This window comes from Sorex fumeus, unplaced genomic scaffold, assembly GCF_029834395.1.
Source record: "Sorex fumeus unplaced genomic scaffold, SorFum_2.1 ptg000006l, whole genome shotgun sequence".
Classification (NCBI taxonomy): Eukaryota; Metazoa; Chordata; class Mammalia; order Eulipotyphla; family Soricidae; genus Sorex; species Sorex fumeus.
The window spans coordinates 47,216,533-47,240,595 of record NW_026606063.1 but is presented as its reverse complement, the minus strand read 5'-3'; the positions used below and the strand labels follow the sequence as shown (position 1 = coordinate 47,240,595).

The window sequence follows — 24,063 nt, the reverse complement described above, 5'->3', positions numbered from 1 at the left end:
TCTGTCCCTAACTGCACTCTCCCTTTCACTTTGTGGCAAGCTTCCTTCCATGGACAAATCTGCCATGAACAACTTTGTAACTATGTATCCCATGGTGATTCAATTAAAAATTTTTAGAAATACTATTATTCAAACCTGAATAAAACTGTTCATAGTAATATTATTATGAAGATTATTGTCCACATTATTATAGTATTTTAAGTACTTAATTTTAGCATATTATTAAAGTTTGAACCAAAGATGTCTTTCCTAACTTTTTTTTAAAATCTTCTATCTAGTTTGTATGTGTTCTTCACATAAAAGCTACTTAACAGTTTGATTAAAAAAAAAAAGGTATGTCTATATATACATATATTGAACTTTATTGCTAATAAACTCTTTATCTCAATAGTTTCACTCTAAGACATGGAAAAAAAACTTATCAGAAAACTGTTCTTAAGAATAAGTCCCCAAACCTTAAAGTAAATATAAACCAAGCACCATTCTGATTATTTGTGAAGGCTTGATAATGTTGGTGGCCTTGAAAGTAATTCTTTTAAAGGTGCCAATGATGTGCTGCTACTGGGTTTATTTCCTATTCATGGTACCACCTCTAATAAAGAGACAAAGTATCTAGACATATTGTCAGGATTATTATGGAGAGACATAAATTCTCTTAACATGTTGTTTGTATTTATAAATAATATTAAAACATAAAAAAATCATTGTAAATTTAGTGCTATATAAAATAAACTCTGTAATTATAAGAAAGTCAGTTGTTTTTGGCTGCAATTCAAAGTATACTCTTGCTTTTTGTTTTCTCTGTTACTTAGGGAACGGTTATCATCATCGCCAATCATGGTGACAGAATTGACATCCCACCTGGAGCAGTATTAGAGAACAAGATTGTATCTGGGAACCTTCGCATCTTGGACCACTGAAAATTACTGTGTACAATTTACACTAATTATGGGCTGCACAGTTTCTTACAGTGAAATGTTCCCTAGAATTCTAAAGTAGGCAGGTACTTTACTATGTTACTGTACCTTGCAGTGTTAATTTTTAAAATTTTCTGCAATATGCTTTTAGTCTAAGTAAAGCATGGATGGAAGCAATACTTTTCTCTTGAAGAGGCTCCTGAAAGTCAATTCATCTTAAGTGCAATAATGTTTAATAGAAAAACCGGGGCAGCTCTGTTGAAAGATTTTTTTAACAGAGGCCTCAATTACGGTCACTTTGAATTGCTTATAATTTCAAAAATAAAGCTGTGAAGCATTACATGTGTATACTTATACCTTCCAATGCTAAGTTTATGAAATGATGAAGTAAAATGGTTTACTTTTACTGAAGTTATTGATCAGTTTGAAGATTTGCTCTGAGAATATTTTAGTACTCACTGACAAGTTACCTAATAAATCCAAGTTCTGCATTTCTACAAATTTTAACCACATTATTATTTCTGTACGAATTAAACTTGAAGTTGTACTTTTTTTCATCTAGTTTTAAAGCTGGAATGCCTGCCATGCTTTACAGACTCGTAATTTATCCAAACAATGTGGTAGTTCTTTCCCAGCTGAGGGAGATGGGTGGGCAGAGATAGGACATTTCTTTTATTCCTTGTTTTCTAGTAATGTGGGGTGGGTTTATAATTTTATAAAAAATTCCCTTTCCTTTAAGCTTTTCTTTAAGCTGCTGTTTTCACTGAAAATCAGACCTGCAGGTGGTTCAATTTGTGCCTTTTCTCTAAGAATCCAAACACATTTTCCAATTCTTCCATACTTGTTTTGAGTAGGTTACTTGTTTAAAGTTTACTGTATACTATTAAAAAAAATTTGTCTTTTAAAGTCTGGTAATTTCTTACAGCTTTATTTTAGACAGACAATTTGAGAACCAATGACATACTTCTGTAATGATAAAGGAAAGAAAACAGGCTTTCCTCTTAGGAAACCAAAGAGCACAAAATGAGATTATTTCATTACATAATCACCACAAGGTTAGGCACTCTGACCGGATTAAACAATATTTCTGGTGTGAGCTGAGGCACAGGCACTTTCATTTGCAGAGTGCTGCTGATTCTAATTTTGAAGGTAGGTATTAGAAGTTTTAAGTAACTTATTCCTCATCTAATTTCTGGCCCCCACATGGCAGCCTATATTAGGAAAGTTTTTTTTATCTTCTGAATCTTTCATATATACATCAAAAGTTAACTTAAAAACAAGAACCCAGGGAGGCCATTCTTCCATCGGTCATCTAAATGTCAAGATGAGAACCAATAAGTAGGCAGAATACATAAACATGTTTTCTTACCTTTGTTTGAATAAGCCCCCCCTCCACCAACCCATCATAGATACTTTTATAAAAATACAGCCATTAAACTACAACTTTTCAAATACCACTTCTGAAAAATATTAAAAGGTGCACAAATGCCAGTCTCTTATTCTTCAGTTACTACTTTATGATCAGACTTTCAAGTATTTAGACTATTCTGAAGGCTTTACCCAGCTGACATACCGTGTAGTAAAAATATTAAATACTCGACACACAAAGCCTAAAATTTGACATTGGCCACTAAAACAAAAATTGAATTCCTAAATTCAAGCAATCAAAAGATGTTTATTTTTTATAGAAAGATCTGTAAAAAAATAATTTTCAAACAGCTTTACTTTCATAGAGAAAACTTTCTACAGAGGTTGACTAAGATTTTAATATTTTAAATTGTACCATCATTAAATAAGGTGGGACACCATATGAATTTCATTGCACTGGAAGAAATGCAAAGCATTTTTTAATATAAAGTATACAGAGCATTCTAGTCAACTACAGCTGTGTTACAGCTATGTGTTCTTTTGGATTTGGTCCAAAGAAACCTGAGTCTGTTTCCAGAGAGAATGAAAAATGTTATAGACACCTGATCAATTACTCCTCACTAAAGGAAACATAAAAATGGTATTCCTTATAGATCCCACTGAATCCCAGTTTTCCAACACTGATACTTTCCTTTTCCCCACTTTTCCACCCAGTTCACTTTGGGTTCCAGGTTCAGTTCTTGAATGATAGGCATCCATACTTTCTTCACACATACAGTCCATGGTCAAATGAAGTTCCCAGTTTTCCAATATGTTATCACCTCTTCTGTTCCCAGATCTCAGCCATATTTAGGTCCAAATCTTTAAGGCCTTTTAAGGCTTGGAGATTTCCAGTGTAAAAAGCTACATCTGCTGTGACCAACCTAAAGATAATAGGAAAATCTTTTTTAAAAATTTCACATGTTCACTGATAATTAAATCAGTAGTCTGACTACTAGACTATTTGGAATTCAGATTTCCTAGGAACCAAATGTGAATATATTTCTCTTACTAGTAAAATTTTTGCTATTATTATAAGACCATTTAATGTTCTATTCAAACAATAAATGTTATAAAAAAGAATGAACCAATGGCAGGTTGAAGTCCGTTTCATACTAATATATAAATACCTTGGACTTAGGTATTTAATATTTCATCTTATATAACATGGCAGAATTTAATAAAGGATCTTATTTTCAAAATAATCAAGATTCCCACATTTAAAATTAACATAAATCTGTTTTAAAATACTGTGTCTAATAAACATAACTACACAAAAGAATACAGAGAAAAATATGTTTTAAATTTAAACTGAAAAATTTTGATGAAAGCAAATGTTTGTGACATATGTAACAACCAGGAATTAGTATGATGGCTAAATAAAAATATAAAATTAACAAGAAAAAACTATATGGACAAATACTATGATAGGAAAAGTCGTAGATGAGAACACTTATGTATATGTGAAAAGATAATCAGAAAATGTAAATAAGCAGAAAGAAAATTCTAACTGCAGTTGGCGAGATACAGGGAAATAGTAGGAGTGTAACTTTGTCTAGTCATTTTGGAGAATATTCTGTTAGAGTAAAAATGTATATGTACACTGATCTACTTGCAGGTATATACCCTAAAGAAATAGTCACTTCAGTATATAATTTTAATTTATTTTATATATATAAAACTTTACCATGGGGTGGTTATTTATATTGGAAAATAAAGACCTAGAAAATCTACCCCTAGGGGGAAAGGATATATTAAATACAATTGATTCATGTGAGATACTATAATGAAACAGTAAAAATAAGCCACACTGTCCATTTCATTAGAGACAGATAAGTAACATTCTTCAGGAAAAAGCAATGTATAATATAAAATCTAAGTAAATTTAAAAGTACATTTTCTTAGATATAAATAAATGAGAACTTTAAGGATATAAAAAACACATTTATTAGAAATAACTGCCTAAGGGATAAGGAATGAGAATAGGATTGGAATGAGGCAGAGGGATGCTTCAGCTTCATTTGGAATGCCATGTTTTTAATAGCTCTGATTATTTTTTAAGTGAAAATGAAAACGGTTAATAATCGATTATACACACATATATGTGTATGTAAATATATATCATCACTATTTGACTTTCTGAGTAGGGGGTCCTGGCTTGAGAGGAAAAGATTACTGAACAATCTAAAAGGCAGTACTAACACACTTGGCTTGAAACTGATTACATACAGTCAGTTACAAAAAGTACCACTTACAATGCCCTTTAACTTATATAATTAAGATAGATAGGTCTGTAGATCCATACTATCTCAAGCAAAAGTTTCCTGTTTTTACCAAATATGGGTCCTGACATGAGTACAATAGAAAACAGCATAAAAATTAAAAAACCAATTTCACAGACTATATATAGCAAAAATAAATTAAAAACATACCCATTTTGAGGTCCTCCATCATTTATCACATTTAAGTGACATAACTGCTTTTTCAAGTGAAGTTTGTAACTTGCATTAATTCTTAAAAACAACATCTAAAAAATAAATAAAACTAAGTTTCTTATTGCACTATTAAAACAGAAGACAAATATCTTGAGTTATAGATATAAAATTAATCTTATTTGGAAACAGTATTTAAAAACTTCATTGTGGCATATACATTTTGCTTGTTTTTTCCTTGTTTTTGGGTCACACCTAGTGATGCTCAAGGGTTACTCCTGGCTGTGCACTCAGGAATCACTCCAGGCATAACTCAGGGGACCATATGAGACGCTGGAGATCAAACATGGGTCAGTTGAATGCAAAGCAAATGCCCTACCTGCTGTATTATCATGCCGGTCCCTGACATATACAATTAAAGTGTTAACACTGAAAGTACTATTTCTGTCATTTTTTTTCTGAGGTTGAATAAAAGCTCTTTTACCTTTTTTTCCTCAGCAGTACTGTCATCAGAAAAGCTTCCCCCAAAATGAGAGAAAGTTATATCCTACAAGGTATCACTGTATTTTTTAAGTGGCAGGCCTTATTTGTACCTTGGAAGAAGTCCTCTGGGATGTGTAAAGTAGAATCAGTTGTGTCAGGTATAAAATAGATTTTTTAAAAATGGGGAATTCTACAATATAAGCTAGAACCTTTAAATAGAGAAGGTAACAACGGTAGATACAAAGATACATCTTTAACTTTTTTCTTCTTTTGTTTGTGTGACATTATTGCTTTTTATTTAGAGAGGATATCTGTCCAAGACCTGTATTAGGCATTTTTAGTTAATACTTCACAAAGTAAAGATTTCAACAATCCAGTGGCAGGGTCTATAACCAAGAGTGAAGGTACTCATATGCATATGTCACTACTATAGAATTTTGCTAGAGAGTAAGATTCACAGTTTATATCAAATTTTTTTAAGTCTTTTTTTTAAAAGACTATTTTAAGTCACACAGCCATGTCTTGTAGGGCATTGATAGTGCTAAATTTCCCTCCCCCTGTTGTTGAGATGTTTTTCTGATAACAAAGCAACCAGCGCAGTTTTTATACCATATCACTGCAGAAGGTGTATTGGGCTGTGATGACCAAAGAGAATGATCTGGAGAAGATCAGGCTTTTCAGCACTGATCTGACAAAAATACTTTCAGAGGGCATCCACCCAAATTGGTAAAAATCACTTGAAAGTATATCATTGCTGCTGCAGGCATTTTTTTTTTAATGCAAAGGCTCATTATTTCTTTGGAAAATACCTGGCTTGAAATTATATACAAATAATCTATGGATGGGGCTGGAGCGGTAACTCAGCGGGTAGGGTGTCTGCCTTGCACGCGGCCGACCCGGGTTCAATTCCCAGCATCCCATGTGGTCCCCTGAGCACTGCCAGGAGTAATTCCTGAGTGAAAAGCCAGGAATAACCCCTGTGCATTGCTGGGTGTGACCCAAAAAGAAAAAAAATCTATGGAAATGTGTGTAAAATAAATTTTTTGTGAAGAAAAAATAAGATTACAGAGTTTGGTATGCAAGTCATCATAATGACATAACTTCTGGCCAGTTTTCAAAAGAATTTTCTTTAAATTATGATGTAGATAAAAACATATTAAGTACCTGTATGCCTACCTCCCTAAACTGGCTAAGACTTGTCCTCAAATTAGAACTCAGCAAATTCAGAAAGCCCGGATGTAAAAAATAGGGGTGTTTTACATATGAAACAAAAAGGATGGCTTGGCTGAACAAAATGAGGAAGAGTCCAGACTCTAGAAAGTATGATCTTATGGCCCCACCTCAATCTTTCAGAGCCCAAGGAACTGGACATATTTTAATCATGAGGATAGTATGAATATTGAAAACCTAGGGAACCATAATGAAAAATGGTTAAGAGCTAGTATAGGATGAAAAATGAGGTAGCCTGGAAATAGACTAACAGTAGGTAAGTTGCTAGGAAAGCAAACTCAGCTTCCTAACACCACTTTTATTAACCAGTTAGGGATAAACAGATCAAAGAAACTTACTTGTCTAAGTAGTAAAAATTCTGTAAAAGTTAAGTTTCTCAGAACACAGTAACAACTAGAAAGTGATCAATTGGTCTGAATAAGCTAAGAAGGCAGCAGAGGAGGAAACTGGAATATTTGGAGTCACAGGAGGACACAAGGGCAAGGGGTTACGGCTGGGGGTGGAGACATTATCAAGGAAATGTGAATAAAAACTGACTAATAGTTCATAAAAGAAAAGATACAGATATGGATACTTCAAAGATGAGAAATGTCAGAGGCTACGCATATTGCTATTTTTTTATGGTTTGTGTTTATACTTATGATGATCTAACAAATATTAACTTTAAGGCACACTGAATAACTTTGTGTATTTATATCATTAACTCCACTAGAATTTCTAATTCTGAATTGAAAATAGAAAAATCTGCTTTTATAATTGCTGACCATATACATGGCAAAGCATTTTATTCCTGTTCCATTTGTTGATACAACTGTATTAAAAATCAAAACAATTATATCTGAAATAAGAACTAAGCTTAATTTGGCATAAATACCAAAAAAAACCTCAATTCTACATGCATATTAGTTTATATATATTTTTTAAAAAGTTTTGGAATTACTACTCACTTGTGTTTGTTCTTCTGGAAGAAGATCAAATATCGCTTCATGCATTTTTGCCATTTGCTTACAAATATTCCTGAAACAGGCAGAAGGAACGGGAGCTTTCACCTCATACTGGCAAAGAAAAATAATAAGAATTGTATTCATATCCTCTGAATTGTGTATTGTCCCCAGTATTCTCTCTGAGACCTATCTTCTTCCCTTACACATCTAATTCTGGTTTAGTTTTAAGCTTGAAGCACAGCTACGATCTGTGTTATTCATGCAATGATTTAAGGAAAATTTCATGAAATATCCTATTTTTTTTTTAATCTCGGGGAAAAGTAAAGGGAAATTTGTTAATAGCATGCATACCTTCTATATGCTTACCCCCTACAGGGAGAGACTCAATACAGCCAAAGAACTCCTAGCCTACTTTGAGGGAGCCAGCACAGCTTAGTGACTAAGAGCACAGGCTGTTTCCCTCAAGACATAAGAAGCCCAATGCCTCGCCTTGAACCCCAGCTCCCCTCATTAGTTAGATGACACTGGGCAAGTAACTTTACTTATTTCTCTTTAAAAGATGGCTAGTAAGATCACAAAACAATGCTTGGTACAAAGTAAGTACTTAAAAAATGTAAGCTGTCATGGAGTTCATGCTCAGTTCAATCAGCTTAATCGATGGCTGAATAAATAGTAGTACTCCTACATTATTAAAAAAAATGTGAGCTGTCAGTCTGTCAATAATAATTATGGAAAGTCTGCCAAAGATGTTGATCTTCTAAACATAATTTTAAGAACGTGTCAACATGACTATTTTGAAATAAATATAACTGGTAGAATTAAAATATTCTTTTCCTTCATAAACCATTTTTATGAGAAACCTGGGTCAAATAAGGTAAAGGTAAAGGTAAAGGCCCTCCCGTTGATCATCGATTTGCTCGAGCGGGCCCAGTAACATCTCCATTGGAGACTTTGTTGTTACTGTGTCTGGCATATCGAATACGTCACGGGGAGCTTGCCAGGCTCTACGAAGAACTGTCTTTTAAATATGATCACCTAAAGCTTACTAAATAAGTTCCAATAAACTGCTAGAGCAGAATCTGTAGAAGTCACCATTTGACTGAATCAAGATCAGCAAAGCTATGACCTCTCAAAGAGGTCTAGAAATATATCAAGATTTATCATCTTATAAGACTTTAAAATTAATAACAGCTTTGAGATATAATCTCCATATCATAAAATTCCCCCTTTTAAAGTACAATTGATTATTTAGCAAATTCATAGCTACATAACCATCACTACTGTTTCAAATATTATCACCTCCAAAAGAAACCTCAGATCCAGTAGATTCATTCCCCATTTCCTTCCTCCACAGCCCCTGGCAACCACTAATTTCCATGAACGGAATCATGTAATGTGTGGATTTCTGTGACTAGATGCTTTCATTTACCTTGTTTTAAAGGTTTTAAAGGTTTATCCTTGTAACATAACAATATTTCAGTTCCATTAGTGGTTATAAAACATTCCATTATATGAATATATCATAATATAAACAATCAACAGTTGATGGCCACTTGGGTTTCTCCACTCTGGGATTATTAATGATTAATAATTCTATGAATATTCATGTATAGATCTTTTGTCTAGACAAATGTTTTTAATTCTTTTAGGTATAAACTTAAAAGTAGAATTACTGGATCGCATGACAACTCCATGCTTAATTCTTTTTGAAGCAGGGCTAGGGTTGGGTGGGGGAATGTTTGGATATACCCTGCTGTGCTCAGGGCTTACTCCTTGCTCTGTGCTAAGGGAACTGTGCTTACTCCTTTCCTCTGTGCTCTTGAGTGTGCTCAGGGTCCATACACAGTGCCAGGGATGAAACCAGGGTTGTCTAGTGCCTTACCCCTGTAATAGATCTCCAGCCCCTTTATTCCTTTAAGGAAATATGTATTTTACAAAGTGGTTGTACAATTTTATAATTATATCCAGTAGTGCATAGAGTTCCAATTTCTCTATAGCTTCACCAGTATTTACTATTGTCTATATTTAATTTTAGCCATCCTGGTGGGTATGACGTAGTAACTCACTATAAATATTGCCTTGTGTACTCATTGAATTGGGCTGAATATTTTCATTCAAATCTATGCATACATGAAACTTCATGAAATCACAACTAAATCAACTGACTTACCATTATAAAAAACAAAAGAGGGAAATTCAGGCATATAGATACAAAGGGAAATGGTCACATGCCAAGGGAGGCAGAAATTGGGAAATTACTTCTCTAAGCCAAGGAATGTCAATAATTATGTGCAAGCACCATGAGCTAGAGAGTCACGGAGGGTGATTCTTCCTTAGAACCTTCTGAGGAAGCATGGCCTAGTAACACTCTTAGAACTTCTAGTCTCCAGAATTATGACAATATACATTTCTATTATTTGAAGCCACTGACTCTGTGGTATTTCTTACAGCACATCGAGGAAGTGAGGCTATGCATGCTACAGGCACATGGGTGTAGGACATTCAGGGGCTGTCTGTCTTTTATCGAAGAAGGCTTCCAGGGAAGCATATCGGGGGTACTGAATTCTTCAACAAAAAATATTTAAGTGAAAATATACTGATTAGAAGACATACCCTATCAATTTAAATCCATTTTACATATGATCTGGTGAATCATTTTAAAGTACAATGCTAACAAAATTATTCTTTAGTTTAAAAGTTTGTGGATTCTGTTTAAAAGGTGTAACATGAGGCTGGAGGGATAGTCCTGTGGGTCGGGTGCTTGCCTTGCACATAGTCGACACAGATTTGAATCATTAAGCCTGCCAAGAGTAATTCCTAAGCCACTGAGCCTTCAGAATCACTGGGTGTGGTCTGAAAACCAAATAAAATCTAGACTACTGCAAGAGAATGCTTTTACTACCCTTAACCACAAGAAAAAACTGGGATCATTCATCAAAATTTTCTAGAGTCCATTAGCTAAGAGAGGCCAGTGAGAATCAAGATAATAAATCCAAAGAATGTCAAGACTCTCTAAGACAGAAAAAGGAATAGTCTCACTTTTGGCAGAGTAAAGAAAGAGCAGGAAACCGTATCAGAAGCAAATAAGAAAATAAATTAGATTTTAACAAATCTCAAAAGGCCCATGTTCAGAATAAGTGAGTACTCTACTCACAAGGGAATATGCAATCATTCATATGTCTCCATAGGTCCTAGGAGGGGCTCACAAGTAGCACTGGGGTAAGAACAAATCACTGAAAGTCACTCTCAGCTGCATAGGCATTAAGAGGTGATTGGTTGCCATCTGGGAAAATGAACAAGTGCTATCACTTCCTCGAACTCTTTTCTTACTCAAAAGCAAAGTCTTAAGTCACTGAGAAGTAGAATCAGACACTTTCATATCCAGAATTAACTGTAAGGGCTTGTAAAAACAAAACACGCAAAAACAAACAAAAGACAAACCAAAACACTCTTATCTTAGGATACTATGTCAATCAAAGCAGAGGTTAGCTACCACTGAATACCCGGAGGAAGGGGGATAAGCCTCATGCCTGCCAAACAGAGCCCCAGCAGTCAAAAACTTCCACACTCTGCACAGCACCACCATGCTCTCAACCAGACTTCCACTGCTCAGACAAGTCTCATCCAGAAACTAACTCAGGTATGCAAAGTTTGGTGACCGAAATCTCCAGGCTTTCAAAGAGTTTGGGATGGGCTACCTTGCCCCATCACCCCGTACTTCTCGAAGCCCTGGTAGTCACACTCATGCCCCAAAGCTACTGGAGCACTGTCCTCCCATTGTTCATCGATTTGCTCGAGCGGGCACCAGTAACGTCTCCATTGTGAGACTTATTGTTACTGTTTTTGACATATCGAATACATCACGGGTAGCTTGCCAGGTTCTGCCATCCAAAGCTACTATCCAGTTAAAAATTTAACTCCAGCAAGCTACCGAGAGTATCTCGCCTGCACAGCAAAGCCTGGCAAGCTAGCCGTGACATATCTGATATGCCAAACACAGTAACAACAAAGTCTCACAATGGAGATGTTACTGGACCCACTCGAGCAAATCCATGAACAACAGGAAGACAGTGACAGTGTATCACCCCATTAAAAATTTTGGATTTCCTAAAGCAACATCTCAAACTCTATACAGTGATAAACCAAGAGTAGCACACCAGATTAAATGGTATGTAATGTAGAAGGCAACCAATCTTGATTAACAAAATCACTGTCACTGTCCACCCGTTGTTCATCAATTTGCTTGAGCAGGTCCAGTAACATTGTGAGACTTGTTACTGTGTTTGGCATATCGAATACGCCACGGGTAGCTTGCCAGGCGTTGCCGTGTGGGTGATACACTCGGTATCTTGCTGGGCTTTCCGAGAGGGGTGGAGGAATCGAACTTGGGTCCGCCATGTTGGCTGCGTGCAAGGCAAACGCCCTACCGCTGTGCTATCACTCTAGCCCAATTAACAAAATATAAACACATAAAACTCAACCTGTAACAACATGTTAATAATCTCTTATACAAGGGCATAATGGCTCCCTGGTGAGATACAACAATTTTCATTAACTTTGTTCTAAAGAAACATTTTTTAATTATTGTTTAAGCAAATTATTTATAACATACAATATAAAAAATTGAGGGACTGCTATGGGAGCAGACTTAAGGGGTGCTAGGAAAAATTGGAAATAATGGTGGAGGGAAGATGCAATGGTGGTGGTAGGATTGGTGTTAAAATATTGAATGTCTATAACAAATCATCATGAACAACTCTGTAAAGCACAATGTTAGGCGGAAATACAATTTTAATTAAAAAAAAGAAAATGAAAAAGTGTCAAACTGGGAGAAAATCACATATTTGATAAAGGAATTATACCTAGAATATAAAACTTTTATCAGTTAGGGGATAAACCCTAGGCTGGAGCAGGTAGGGTGTTGCCATGCACGCAGCTGACCTGGGTTCAATTCCTCCCAGGTTCAATTTCTTCGTCCCTCTCGGGGAGCCTGGCAAGCTACCAAGAGTATCCCGCCCACATGTCAGAGCCTCGCAAGCTCCCCGTGGTGTATTCAATATGCCAAAAACAGTAACAAGAACTCTCACAATACAGATGTTACTGGTGCCAGCTCGAGCAAATCAATGAACAACGGGAGGACAATGCTACAGTGCTACAGGGGATAAAACTTTTTTTTTGATAAACCCATTTTTTAAAGAGCAAAAATATTTGAACCTTTACCAAAGGAAAGATATTAATGGTAAACTAACATAGGAACAGATGCTTAATAAGTCAATGTGTCAATTAATACCATAACGAGGTATCATTCAACACAGACCTATCAGTAAACTTTAGTCTTATTCATTTATGGTTTTTTCGGGCATACCTAGCAGTACTTAGGGGTTACTCCTGGCTATGCCCTCAGGAATCACTCCTAGCACACTTGGGGAACCATATAGGATGCCGGGATTGAACCTGAGTTGTCTGTGTGCAAGACAAATATCCTACCACTGTACTATCTCTTTGGCCCTACAGACTAAAACTTTTAAGATTAAAAAAAGTGCTGGTGAAGATTAAAAGCACCTAAAGCTCTCATATATCACAAGTAGGAAGACAAAATGAAATAGTCACTTTTAAAAATAATTTGATAAATTTTTAAATAAAGTTATACAGTTTTATACTTACATACAACTATAAATCCTCAATCTATGGTATTTACTTCAAGAAATTTTAATTTATTTGACATGTACATGAATGTTTATAGCAGAAAAATTTTTAACAGCCCCAAACTAGAGAGAACCCAAAGGTCTATCAATAGATGAAAGCATAAGCAAATAGTGGTAGATACATACAACAAATAAGACTATGATAAAAAGGAACAAGGCATTAACTCATGATAAAATATCCATGAATTTTCTAAAAAGCATTAGGCTAAGTGAAAGGAATCTGGCACAACAGGCTATATCATATAGAATTCATTTATAGGTCACTCTGAAAAAGATAAAATTATATGGATGGATCCAGATCAGTGGTTATCAAGGCGTGAGGAGTGTGGGAGAAGACTGACTAAAGAAATGAGAATGTTTCACAGTAATGAATATCCTGATTGTGTCAGTTCTACTATATATACTTTTTAAATCAAACTATATCCTCAGAAAGAGTGAATGCTACTGAATGCAAATTATTAAAATTGCTTAACTTTACTGGTTGGAGCTTTCTACTATTTTGTCGATATATCTTCAACTTCTTTATTCATTCACCCTAATATATTAGCTAAATAGAATTAATTGTGTTATTAAACAATAGCAAAAGCATAAGCAGTTTTTATTTGAATTTGTTATACTTCGACACCTGAGGAATAAAAGGTTTCCACATATTTCATTATCCCTACTACTACCTTATGTGGCTCTGTTATTATCCTTAGAGTCTCAAACTAAGGCTTGTGGATAATTAATAATTTGAGGTTACTTAATGGCTAGCTTGTGACATATAAGGAATTTGAGCTTAGTATACCTGACTCCAGAAATTCAACATTAAACTTCCTCTCTATGATTTATGTACTCGATACATACACACACACACACACACGTCTGCTCATATTTTTACCTGAGAGTTCCTCTTCACCACAACCTTATTTGCCCTAATTTTATAAATAAAAATTCCATACATGTCTCACCCCACAAATCTTTCTAAGGTATAGCTCCCCTGATGGCAATCATCTCTTTTAAAGCATTAACAGTTATACAGCACTAAATCAACCTCTTAAGATTTTTTTAAATTTTGTTTTTTGGGTCATACCCAGTGATGCTCAGGGGTAATTTCTGGCTCTGCACTCAGGAATCGCTCCTGGCGGTGCTTGGGGGACCACAGGGGATGTTGGGAATCAAAACCAGGTCAGCCTTGTGCAAGGCAAACACCCTACCCACTGTGCTATTGCTCCAGCCCCCTCTTAAGATATTTTATGTATTCTATTTCCTTTATAGTTACTGACAGACTTCTTCCTGTGCTATACTTTACTATTTGAGGTCAAGGTTTAAATATACAGTCACCCTTGTTTATCCCTGGTAACTAGCGCATTTTAACCTACTGAATGAATGCATGGTGTCTGAGATATTAGTCCAGCCAGTAATAAAATTAAGATGTCAGTTTTTCAACCTACCCAAGCAAAGCTACTTCTACTTATCAGTTTCTTAGAAACTAGTCTATATTATTGGATTATCTTTCTTTCCTCAAATTACTCTCATAAAGCAAGCGGTAGGGTGTAGGCCTTGTACAAGGCCGGCCCAGCCAAGCCGGGTTTGATTCTTCCACCCCTCTTGGAGAGCCCAGCAAGCTACCGAGAGTATCTTGCCCGCACGGCAAAGCCTAGCAAGCTGCCCGTGATGTATTCAATACGCCAAACACAGTAACAATAAGTCTCAAAATGGAGATGTTACTGGGCCCACTCGAGCAAATCGATGAACAACGGGAGGACAGGGCAGTGCTACTATCATAAAGAAAATTCAAACCTAAAAACTGAGAAACAAAACTAAATCAAACATTGTCTACTATTTTGTCATTACTGTTGCTTTTGGCCACACTGGACTGTGCTCTAGGCTTATTGCTGGCAAACTGGTGACCACATGGATTGCCAGGGATTGAACCTGGGTTGGTTATAGGCAAGGTAAACACCTTATCCACTGTACACTATCTATTTTGATATAGATTAAAAATAAGGCAAAACTTCTGGGAAACCAATGAAGCAAACTGGACAAAGAGAGGCAAAGAGAATGAGTAATACAGGGAAATATAACATATCAGGCAATAAGGTCATCAGTGATGTCATAAAAGATAAAATATTAGATTGCAAGAGTCAAGGCTTATTTTTAACAAAGAATTGGGGGGGCAGGGGTGATAGTAGATAGGATGCTTGCTGTGAAAAATGGTTTACATGGGTTCTCCAGGATACCATCTGGTTCCCTGAGTCCCATGAGGAGTGATGTCTGGGTGCAGAATCTTGAGCACCACTGCCTGCGGCCCAAAAGCTGAAAAGAGAGAGGGGGGGGAAAAAGAAAGAGAGGAAAAAGGTGTTTGGAGTTTATAAAAGGACATGAAACAATAACCAAATACAGCAGGTAGACCATGTAGAAGCCTTTGCTGAAAGAAACCATTGTAAAATGACATCTCAGGATAATTGATGTTTCAAGTAGGAACAGATATCAGACAATGTCAAGAAATAATTATTCATTTTCTTACTTTGATATGGTCATTTGGTTATGTATTAACATATCCTTATTTTTAAGAAATTCATTCTTTTAAAATAGAGTTGAGCTGAGCAGGTTAGGAAGCATGTTTGTATGTATCCAAACTGCGTTTGAGCTGCAGCACCATTCAACCTCCCAGGTCATCATCATGTGTTAAGTCCTGGATGCACTTCCAACCATCACCAGGGATGCACCTAAAGACCCCTGAGCACTCTTAGAATACCTTTGCTGGTCCCTAGTTCTTTAGGGCCTAAGCGCCTCAGGCCCTAGCACTGAATTGTCAGCCACTGGGCTGAGGATCACTGGAAGTGGCCTTTGGGCTTCTGAATACCATTTAGATCTCCCCTCCCCAATAGAAATCAAATCTAAATATTATAATGCCTTAATTATAAAATAAATTAGCAAAATATGCTAATGACCACTAAATATAGCGATGAATATAAAATAAGCTCATTAAATAATTCTCTTTAGAAGGAGGATTTATCAGGAAAAGTCAAGCATTGATTCAATTCTTTTTCAAAACCTCCAGAGCACACATACATATACATGAGGAATATATTGTGTCAGGGGAAGATTCTTTTTTTAAAAAAATTGCTATTCAGTTCCAGCGGAAGAGGGTACAGAGTGGTTGCTATCTAACCAGGTAAAGTGCCTGAACTTTGAGAATACGTAGATCTCTAGGGCACTGACAGGCTCTTCACAAAGAACAGATAGATCCATGTAACGACCTGTGAACCATTTGCCAGGAAACTAAAACTGGGAAAACAAAAAAACACAGCATAGCAGAGGTAGCCTCCTGCCTCAGCAGCAATCAGTAATAAATCTCCTCAATTATCAGATCCTCTGGCTACAAAAACATGCCTAGCAGCTGAAAGTACTGGCATAACTTAGAAGGCCTTTGGTTATGCTGAAACTTCTCCCACCCTTACTGAAAATCCAGCTAAGGCTATCTCCAGAGAAAGCCACTAATAGCAGCAAATACTGATGGTCAAGACTAGAAGAATCTGGTCACAAGCAGAGAAAGGACAGGAATTCAAACTTATGCTGGTAGCCTGTCCCACTAAAAGATAAAATCTCTCTTCTCTCACTCCTCTCACACACCCAAAAACAAAATTCCAAAGATCTATAAACCAGAGTTATAGTATCTTCTACGCATGTGTGTGTGTGGCCGGGGAAAACACAGGGGAAGCAAATGCCCAAAATGATTAAACCCTTGAAAAATGAATAACAACTGAAAAGTGAAATGTTATTGACATAGATATGGAAGTTTCATACACATGAAAGAAAAAAAACTATTATGAGGTTAAGGAGATGGCTCAAAGAGCTGGAATACATACTTTGCATGCAAAGGTCCCAAGTTTGATACCCAACACCATGGAACTGCCAGGTATAGCCCCAGTCTTATAAATAACACCAGGATGATCCTAGTTCTCCCTGGCACCACTGGACTAATGCAGCACCACCAGAACCAAGCATACACAGTCAGGTTGACCAGTACCCCTGGGACTGCCTAAGTACTGTTTGTGAGCTCCCTCCCATAATTATTATAAACAAAATTAATAAAATACATTAGTACATACTAACAGAGTGAAATAAAGAAACGCAGAGCTGGAGCAAGTTCTTCAACAAAGCTGAACAAAGATTAAAGGTACAACAAAATTCAAACAGAGATACCAGATATGAAAAACACAAAAAAAGAAAACAAAACTTCTATAGAAAGCATAAAAAACAGGCTTAACTAAGAGTAAGAGAAACTGAAAATAAATTTCAGTAATGACTCAAATGTCAGCAGATTTAGGAAAAGTAGACTTAGGAAAAATGAAGAAATCCTTTGGAAACTACCAGACTCCATTAGAAATAAGGAAAATGGGAAGATCAGAGGAGAGTGAGAAAAGAACAAAGCAGTTATTGAGAGAAGCAACAGGGAATTTTCAAAACCTAAGGAAAGAACTAACCATAAAATCCAGGAAGCTAGGCCAGAGAGGCAGCTCAGTGGGTTGGGCACATAATTTGCATGCAGAAGGCCCAGGCTCAACCCACACTCCATTGAGGACCACTGGGAGAAACCTTCAAGAACAGAGTCACAAGTAGCCCATAGGAAATTCCAGAAGTGGCTACAAAGTAAAACAGCTCAGGAAGCTGATAGAAAATCCAATATCTAAATGTAAAAACATAAGATACATCATTGTGAAATTATCAAAAGTCAACAATAAAGAAATAAAAAGACTGACAATGAGAAAATATACAAAGGCATACGGGTCAAGTCATCATATATTCTCTTAGAAGAAAACTATACAAACTAGAAAAGATGAATGAAATATTTGTAATTCTAAAATTATCACTCAAATATGATGGAGAAATAAAAGTTTTTCCCTGATAAACAAAAGCTAGTGGAGGTTACCTACTACCAGTTCTGCACTCCAAGAAATGCTGAAAGGGAGTTTTTCATAAAGAAAATAATACAGCAAAAGAACATAAACTCTTCTGTGTAATAAGAAACAGAGAATGAAAGGAGACAACATTGAAAACATCAAAGAGAAAAGAAAGTAGAACACAAATATATTTAAATTTAGACAATGACTCAATATCAGCACAATAAAGAACTCAAACACAGAGAGACTAATTAAAACCTCATGGCAACCACAAAACTCTGAAACAAGGACAATTAAAAGAAAAACTGAAAAAACTAAAAAATCACCAGGAAAAACCATCCACAGAAAAGCATGTGATACTCATGGAAAAAAAGAAACAAAAAACAACATAAAACAAAAGCCAGGAGAGTTACTACACCAAAATATAAATAATAGCGCTAAATGTGTGTGTGTGGGGGGGGGGGTGCAGGGGGTTATCTAAATGTGTGTGGGGGAGGTGCAGGGGGGTATTTGCTCAGGGGTTACTCTGGCACTACATTTTAGGAATTACTCCTGGTAGGCTTGAGAAACCATATAGGGTGTCAGGGACTGAACCCTGGTCTGCCACATGCAAGGCAATTGCTCCGGCCCCTGATGATAAACTTCTTAAGAGTAATCAAACAATGTGTTCTTTGATGACTTTTAGTACATAAACAACTGCCATGTACCGAAAAGGAAACTGGTAAAAAAGAACTGCTTTTAATTTGTCTTTACCGCATTTCACTGTATAATAATCAGCACTATGTAATTATTGCATTTTTTTTTTAGAAATGCTGGTAAAATTTTTTTAAAAGGCTTCATATAATGGTCGCACCCCACTTTTTTGCACAAAAATATCTGGCTTAAAATCTGTGAAGATTATGTGGCATCTGCCATCAGTGAAGAAAACAGAGAAATTCTAACCAACCATAACTTTTCTCCATACAAATACTGGAACTGTTTGTATCTCAGTGTCATTTAAAAATGTATGTCAAGAATTGAGAGAAAAGAGTGAAAATATGGCAAGTGATATTAGAATGATAGTTTTATGAAAATACCCTCCAGTGTAACTGAAAGCTCTTTGTGAAATTGCTTCTTTTAATGACCTACTGAGAATTAAAAGAAGAAATAAATATCAAGATTATCTATGAGGGAAATAACAGAGCACCTCCTTCTTTGTCTGGAAAATAGAGTAACATCACACATAATTTATATACTTTTTTTCCTCCTCTCTGTCCTCAGTTCTTTGAAAGTCTTTCAGACTAAAATGTGTCTTAAAGACTGTGCATGTAACTAATATAGAATTACTTTGCATAGGTTATTTCTATCATCCCTGAAAATATCTTCTCTCTCTTTATTCCTGTGAATCTATACGAGGTGAGTATATCAACTATTTATGAACACTTCATTGTTTTTTTTCTGAATCCCAAAGAATCTGACTTGTTAGAGAACTCTGAATTAGGTCACTATGGGTAGCCTCATATCAGACGGTCACATTCTCCTTATAATTATTTAATATTCTACCAATTGATATCTTTGAGAGTAATAGAATTTTTTGTACTTCTGCTTATTTACAAAGGATTTCTCTGTAAAATGACAAGTCACAAGATCTTTAAGCAAAGTCTAATAATTTCCAGAAATTATTACCTTAGATAACAGCTTGTCAAATAAGCTATCCATTATCGCTACAAGTTTAGCTGATATTTCAGCTATGTGGTCATGGTAGTCCTATAATGAGAAATAACAGTTTATTTGAAAGTCCCAGAGACACATCTTTAAAATATTTAATAATTAAACAATAAACTTAAGAAATTTCAATAGAAAATATGGAAATACCTTAGTGATATGATCAAAATGCCTAAGCATGTTATGCTGCTTAGGCTGCAGTCGAGCTTCAAAATGAGCCCGGATCACAGGAATGTAGTGCACAATTAACTGCAAGCAGCGTGAAGAAAGAGCTGAAGATCAGAGAGTAGATATTTCATAGAAAAACAAAAAAGGATACAACTGATTTTAATTACATATATTTATAAAAAAATACATTTTATACAGATTCCAATTTATTTCATAAAAATGCAATGATAGAGAAATTTTAAGAAAATTATCTGGAAGAGAGTAATGTAAAAATCATCTTCCTAAAGGACTTAAATTGTGAACATTACTGACATGAGGTAACTAGACATTTATATACCTTTTGACTGATCATCCTACATTTTAACCCCAAAGGACTTCATACATATCTTAGTACTTTCTAGAGTAGTTCAACGTCCAAATAATTTATATTTTTTAGAACGGTAATTCTTCAAAACACTTCCCAGAAATTAAATTTTCATCAATGGCAATATAGAAATCCATTAAGCATTTATTATTTTTAAGGTCATAAAAACATCAATGTAATAAAAACACAATGAGTTTCACAGCATTATCATAACATCTCAGTATATGAGTTAGATGCAAAAATTCATACCCAAATTTTTTGTAGTTATTGTTTTTAGTCCAACAACTTGCAGTGCACCTGCTCCAAGAACTAACTGGCAACTTCTTGAATTGAAGTACTAACAAAGGAAGAAAAAAATCCAACAACATATTAAAAACTATTCTTCATATGCTGGCACTCTGGTAATAACAGTTCTACAAATACATTGTTCTTTTCTCTTATTCAAGGACCAAATGACTTTTCTAGTACAAGCAATTAGAATTTATGTATGTATGAGAAAAATGTGGGGAGGGAACAAGGACGGTGTCCTGAATAATATTATTCACTGTCTGGTATAAAAAAGTTGGAAAATTCTAAAAAATCAGTAGTTCAGAAATTAGTCTGCATTTATAAAATTAGTTTTGTTTCAGTCATTCTTATTTGACAAGTCCTATTTACTAATGGGTAACAAAATCTTCTGGACTAAAATATGACAATTCAATTTGTGGATAGAATTGATATATCAGATATTTGTAATAGCCTTTTCTCTATGCTAAAAGTTAAAAGTATCTGTTAATATGAAATGGTTGAATAAAACTATCACCACATTCTTATTTTACATCAATGGTTCTGAAAGAATGATTTAAGAAAAATATCTAACCTTAGTGAGATGAATTTTGTAAAGTTCAGAGAATTCCTTCCATGCACATTTGAAACCAGTCCAGGTTTTTTGACCTAAGTGGCCTCAGTCATGTTCAGCACCTAACGAACAAATCATCTCCTGTCTCCAATGTCATTTACAACTCTATGAGTGTAATGAGGAATCACTAAATGCAGAGTGAGAAGGAAGCAGGTGGCCTTCTTCCAGTAACATGTGACTCAACCATAATCAAATGTCATAAAATTAACACCTTATATATCTTAACCTTGAAATGTCTTAGAATTGGAAGATTAATCGTACCCTAATGAATTACTTCTCCCAACTACTTTTTCATTAACAGAATGAAATCATACACACCTTCAATAAATCTGACAGACGAGTAAGCATGTCAGTAGTAACAGATGGGATGTTATCCACGCATTGACAATATTCAAGAATAATTCTGATCAACAGCAATACAGTCCTATAAGAAAAGAAAGATGACCCCATAGGAAGTCAAAATAAGAATAATCAAACTGAATTGTAAAAATAAAAACTGATCTCATTAACTGTTACACTCTTTGATCAAAAGTGCAGTATAATAGGGACTAGAGTGTGGCAAGAAAAATTACTGGGGTAAAAAAATTAAGGAGGAATTCAACTTTAGGATCGAGCAATTTTAGGTTAAGTACTTGCATGATACTAATAATGAGCACATTCTGAAATTTTGTGCGCTCTGGGCACATCCCTTTCTCTGTGGCATTCTTTTTAAAGTTTTTCAATAAGGCTTGTAGTCTATTCACTTGCCAATTCAAAATCACTGGCCAAAAGTCTATATAGTATTTCTGATTATGTGATAGACTGAACCTGGGTCAGCTGTGTGCAAGGCAAATGCCCTCCCCGCCGAACTATCGCCCTGGCCCCAAAATGCTGCTTCTGTGTTCAACATCCATTTAGTTCACAGAGACAGAAAGTGGAAGCAGGAGGTGGACAGGGGTTGAGGCACTTGCCTTGAACGCAGATGACTAGTCTGATCACCAGCTCTGCATATGGTCCCCAGAGCACCACCAGGAGGTGAACCCTTAGCATAGGCAGGTGTGCATTGGTCTATTTCTAAATAAATTTAGAAATGATTTTATTTATAAATAAAATTGAACTGGAGTGATAGCACAGCGGTAGGACGTTTGCCTTGCACACGGCTGACCCAGGTTCGTTTGATTCCTCTGTCCCTCTTGGAGAGCCCGGCAAGCTACCGAGAGTATCCCTCCCGCACAACAGAGCCTGACAAGCTCCCCATGGTGCATTTGACATGCCAAAAACAGTAACAATAAGTCTCACAATGGAGACATTACTGGGCCCACTTGAGCAAATTGATGAACAACAGGACTACAAAACTATAGTGAAACAATTCTACAGTGCTACGGTAGTAGATGCTGAATCATAATTGTTAAATAATGAAGGAAACCTACTCCAGATTGTCTTTGTAAGAGGGAAGATAAAAATTGTTTCTAAGAATTTGCATACAAGTGGATCTATATGGAAAGAATCATGCTAAATGATTATAACTTCCAAGATATTGAAAAATGACTGACCCATGCTAAGTGGTTTATATAAATCTGATAGATATCATGGAAATAGTGATTTAAGAAAGGCAGTGATTTAAGAGAGTATTTAACCTTTACTACAATTCAATTTTCAGGCCATATATTATGTTCCATGCATATTAAAGAGCACTGTTTTCCCAACTGGGAGCCATACGGCTTCCAGTAGGCCACCAGAATATTCCAAGGGCATTACAGGTGAAAATCATGTAAATGGCAGGTAGGGGGCATGGTATAAGATTAGGGGGCCTATTAGTGGCCAGTCGGGCATTCTAGAGGAAAGGGCAGCTCAGATAGAGAAGGGAACACCAAATAAAGGGTGTTTGGAGGATCCTCCCAGGAGGGCAGATGCATGTCGAAAGTGGACTATGGACTGAACATGTTTGCCACTCAATGCCTCTTTTGCAGACCACAACACCCAAAAGGAGAGAGAGAACACAGGGGATTGCCCTGCCACACAGGCAGGGGGGGATGGGGGGACGGGGTGGGGGGGATATTATCCATGGTAGTGGAAAATGGGCACTGGTGGAGGGATGGGTATCTGATCATTGTATAATCAAACCCAAGCACAAAAAATTGTAAATCTACAACTGTACCTCATGGTGTTTCACTAATAAAAAAAAAAATTAAAAAAAAAAGATTAGGGGGCCTAATGGTAGGACAGGAAGTCCACAGAAAAAAAACAAGGTTAAAAGAGGATGTATCATAGCGGGGAAAAGGTTACGGAACAATGCTCCAGACTCTATTGCCACTGTCTATCTTTTGTAATATTCCCTCAGGAGATGTAATAGTCCCTCTTTGGGAATAAAGTTCAGTTTAGGGGAAGAAATCATCTCTTTCCCTCAAGAATTAGGAATTTTAATAGCCACAAGGGATTCTTCCATCAAGCATAGGAAGAGAATAGGAGACAATGAATAGCTAAGGAGAGACATCTAAAGATTTAAGGGATAAAATTATAGGGAAATTGAATAAAGCCCTGCCAGAAATCTCAGAGGAGAAAGGAAAGGAGGCTTTAGATTATTAAATATATGCATATATGTTATCCAAATATGAGATTTTATACACACAAACATGCACATATATCAGAATCTTAGATTATTCTGAGAAAAAGTACCAATTCTATACATATTTCTTGAGTGTCAGGTGTCAAGAAATATATGACAGTGATGTCCAACTTTGAAGAATTCAGAGTTTAGTCAAGGAAATAAATATATAAAAATAATCAGAAAGTACCAAGTAAATACACTTCAGACAGTACCAAGTAAAAATATACAAAATTTTAAGGAGAGAATCCATTCTTTCTGAGAAGGTAGCTATTTCAGAAAACTCCTACTCAATGGTAAGAAACAAAGAAGAAAAATGAAGACTTCTGATCTAAATC

General features: G+C 35.8%; 2 protein-coding genes across 5 annotated transcripts in view; one reads left to right on the top strand and one right to left on the bottom strand.

The window, feature by feature from the left end:
* Positions 1–1,823, top strand: part of UGP2 (UDP-glucose pyrophosphorylase 2) — a 54,044-nt gene extending 52,221 nt beyond the window's left edge. For both annotated transcript variants that reach the window (XM_056129972.1, XM_056129971.1), the window contains exon 10: positions 813–1,823. In XM_056129972.1, coding sequence (XP_055985947.1) covers positions 813–920 — 108 coding nt within the window. In that variant the 3' untranslated portion in view covers positions 921–1,823. The remainder of the gene's footprint in view (positions 1–812) is intronic.
* A 3-nt stretch (positions 1,824–1,826) lies between these two features.
* Positions 1,827–24,063, bottom strand: part of VPS54 (VPS54 subunit of GARP complex) — an 80,617-nt gene continuing 58,380 nt past the window's right edge. For 2 of the 3 annotated variants that reach the window (XM_056129969.1, XM_056129970.1), the window contains exons 17-23: positions 21,460–21,565; positions 20,493–20,580; positions 19,862–19,983; positions 19,673–19,753; positions 7,417–7,524; positions 4,757–4,851; positions 1,827–3,208 (exon numbers count right to left, since the gene is read on the bottom strand). In XM_056129969.1, the coding sequence (XP_055985944.1) occupies positions 3,103–3,208; positions 4,757–4,851; positions 7,417–7,524; positions 19,673–19,753; positions 19,862–19,983; positions 20,493–20,580; positions 21,460–21,565 (706 nt within the window). In that variant the 3' untranslated portion in view covers positions 1,827–3,102. Of the gene's footprint in view, positions 3,209–4,756; positions 4,852–7,416; positions 7,525–19,672; positions 19,754–19,861; positions 19,984–20,492; positions 20,581–21,102; positions 21,204–21,459; positions 21,566–24,063 lie in introns of those variants that run through there. The other variant, XR_008794555.1, reaches the window with a different exon arrangement.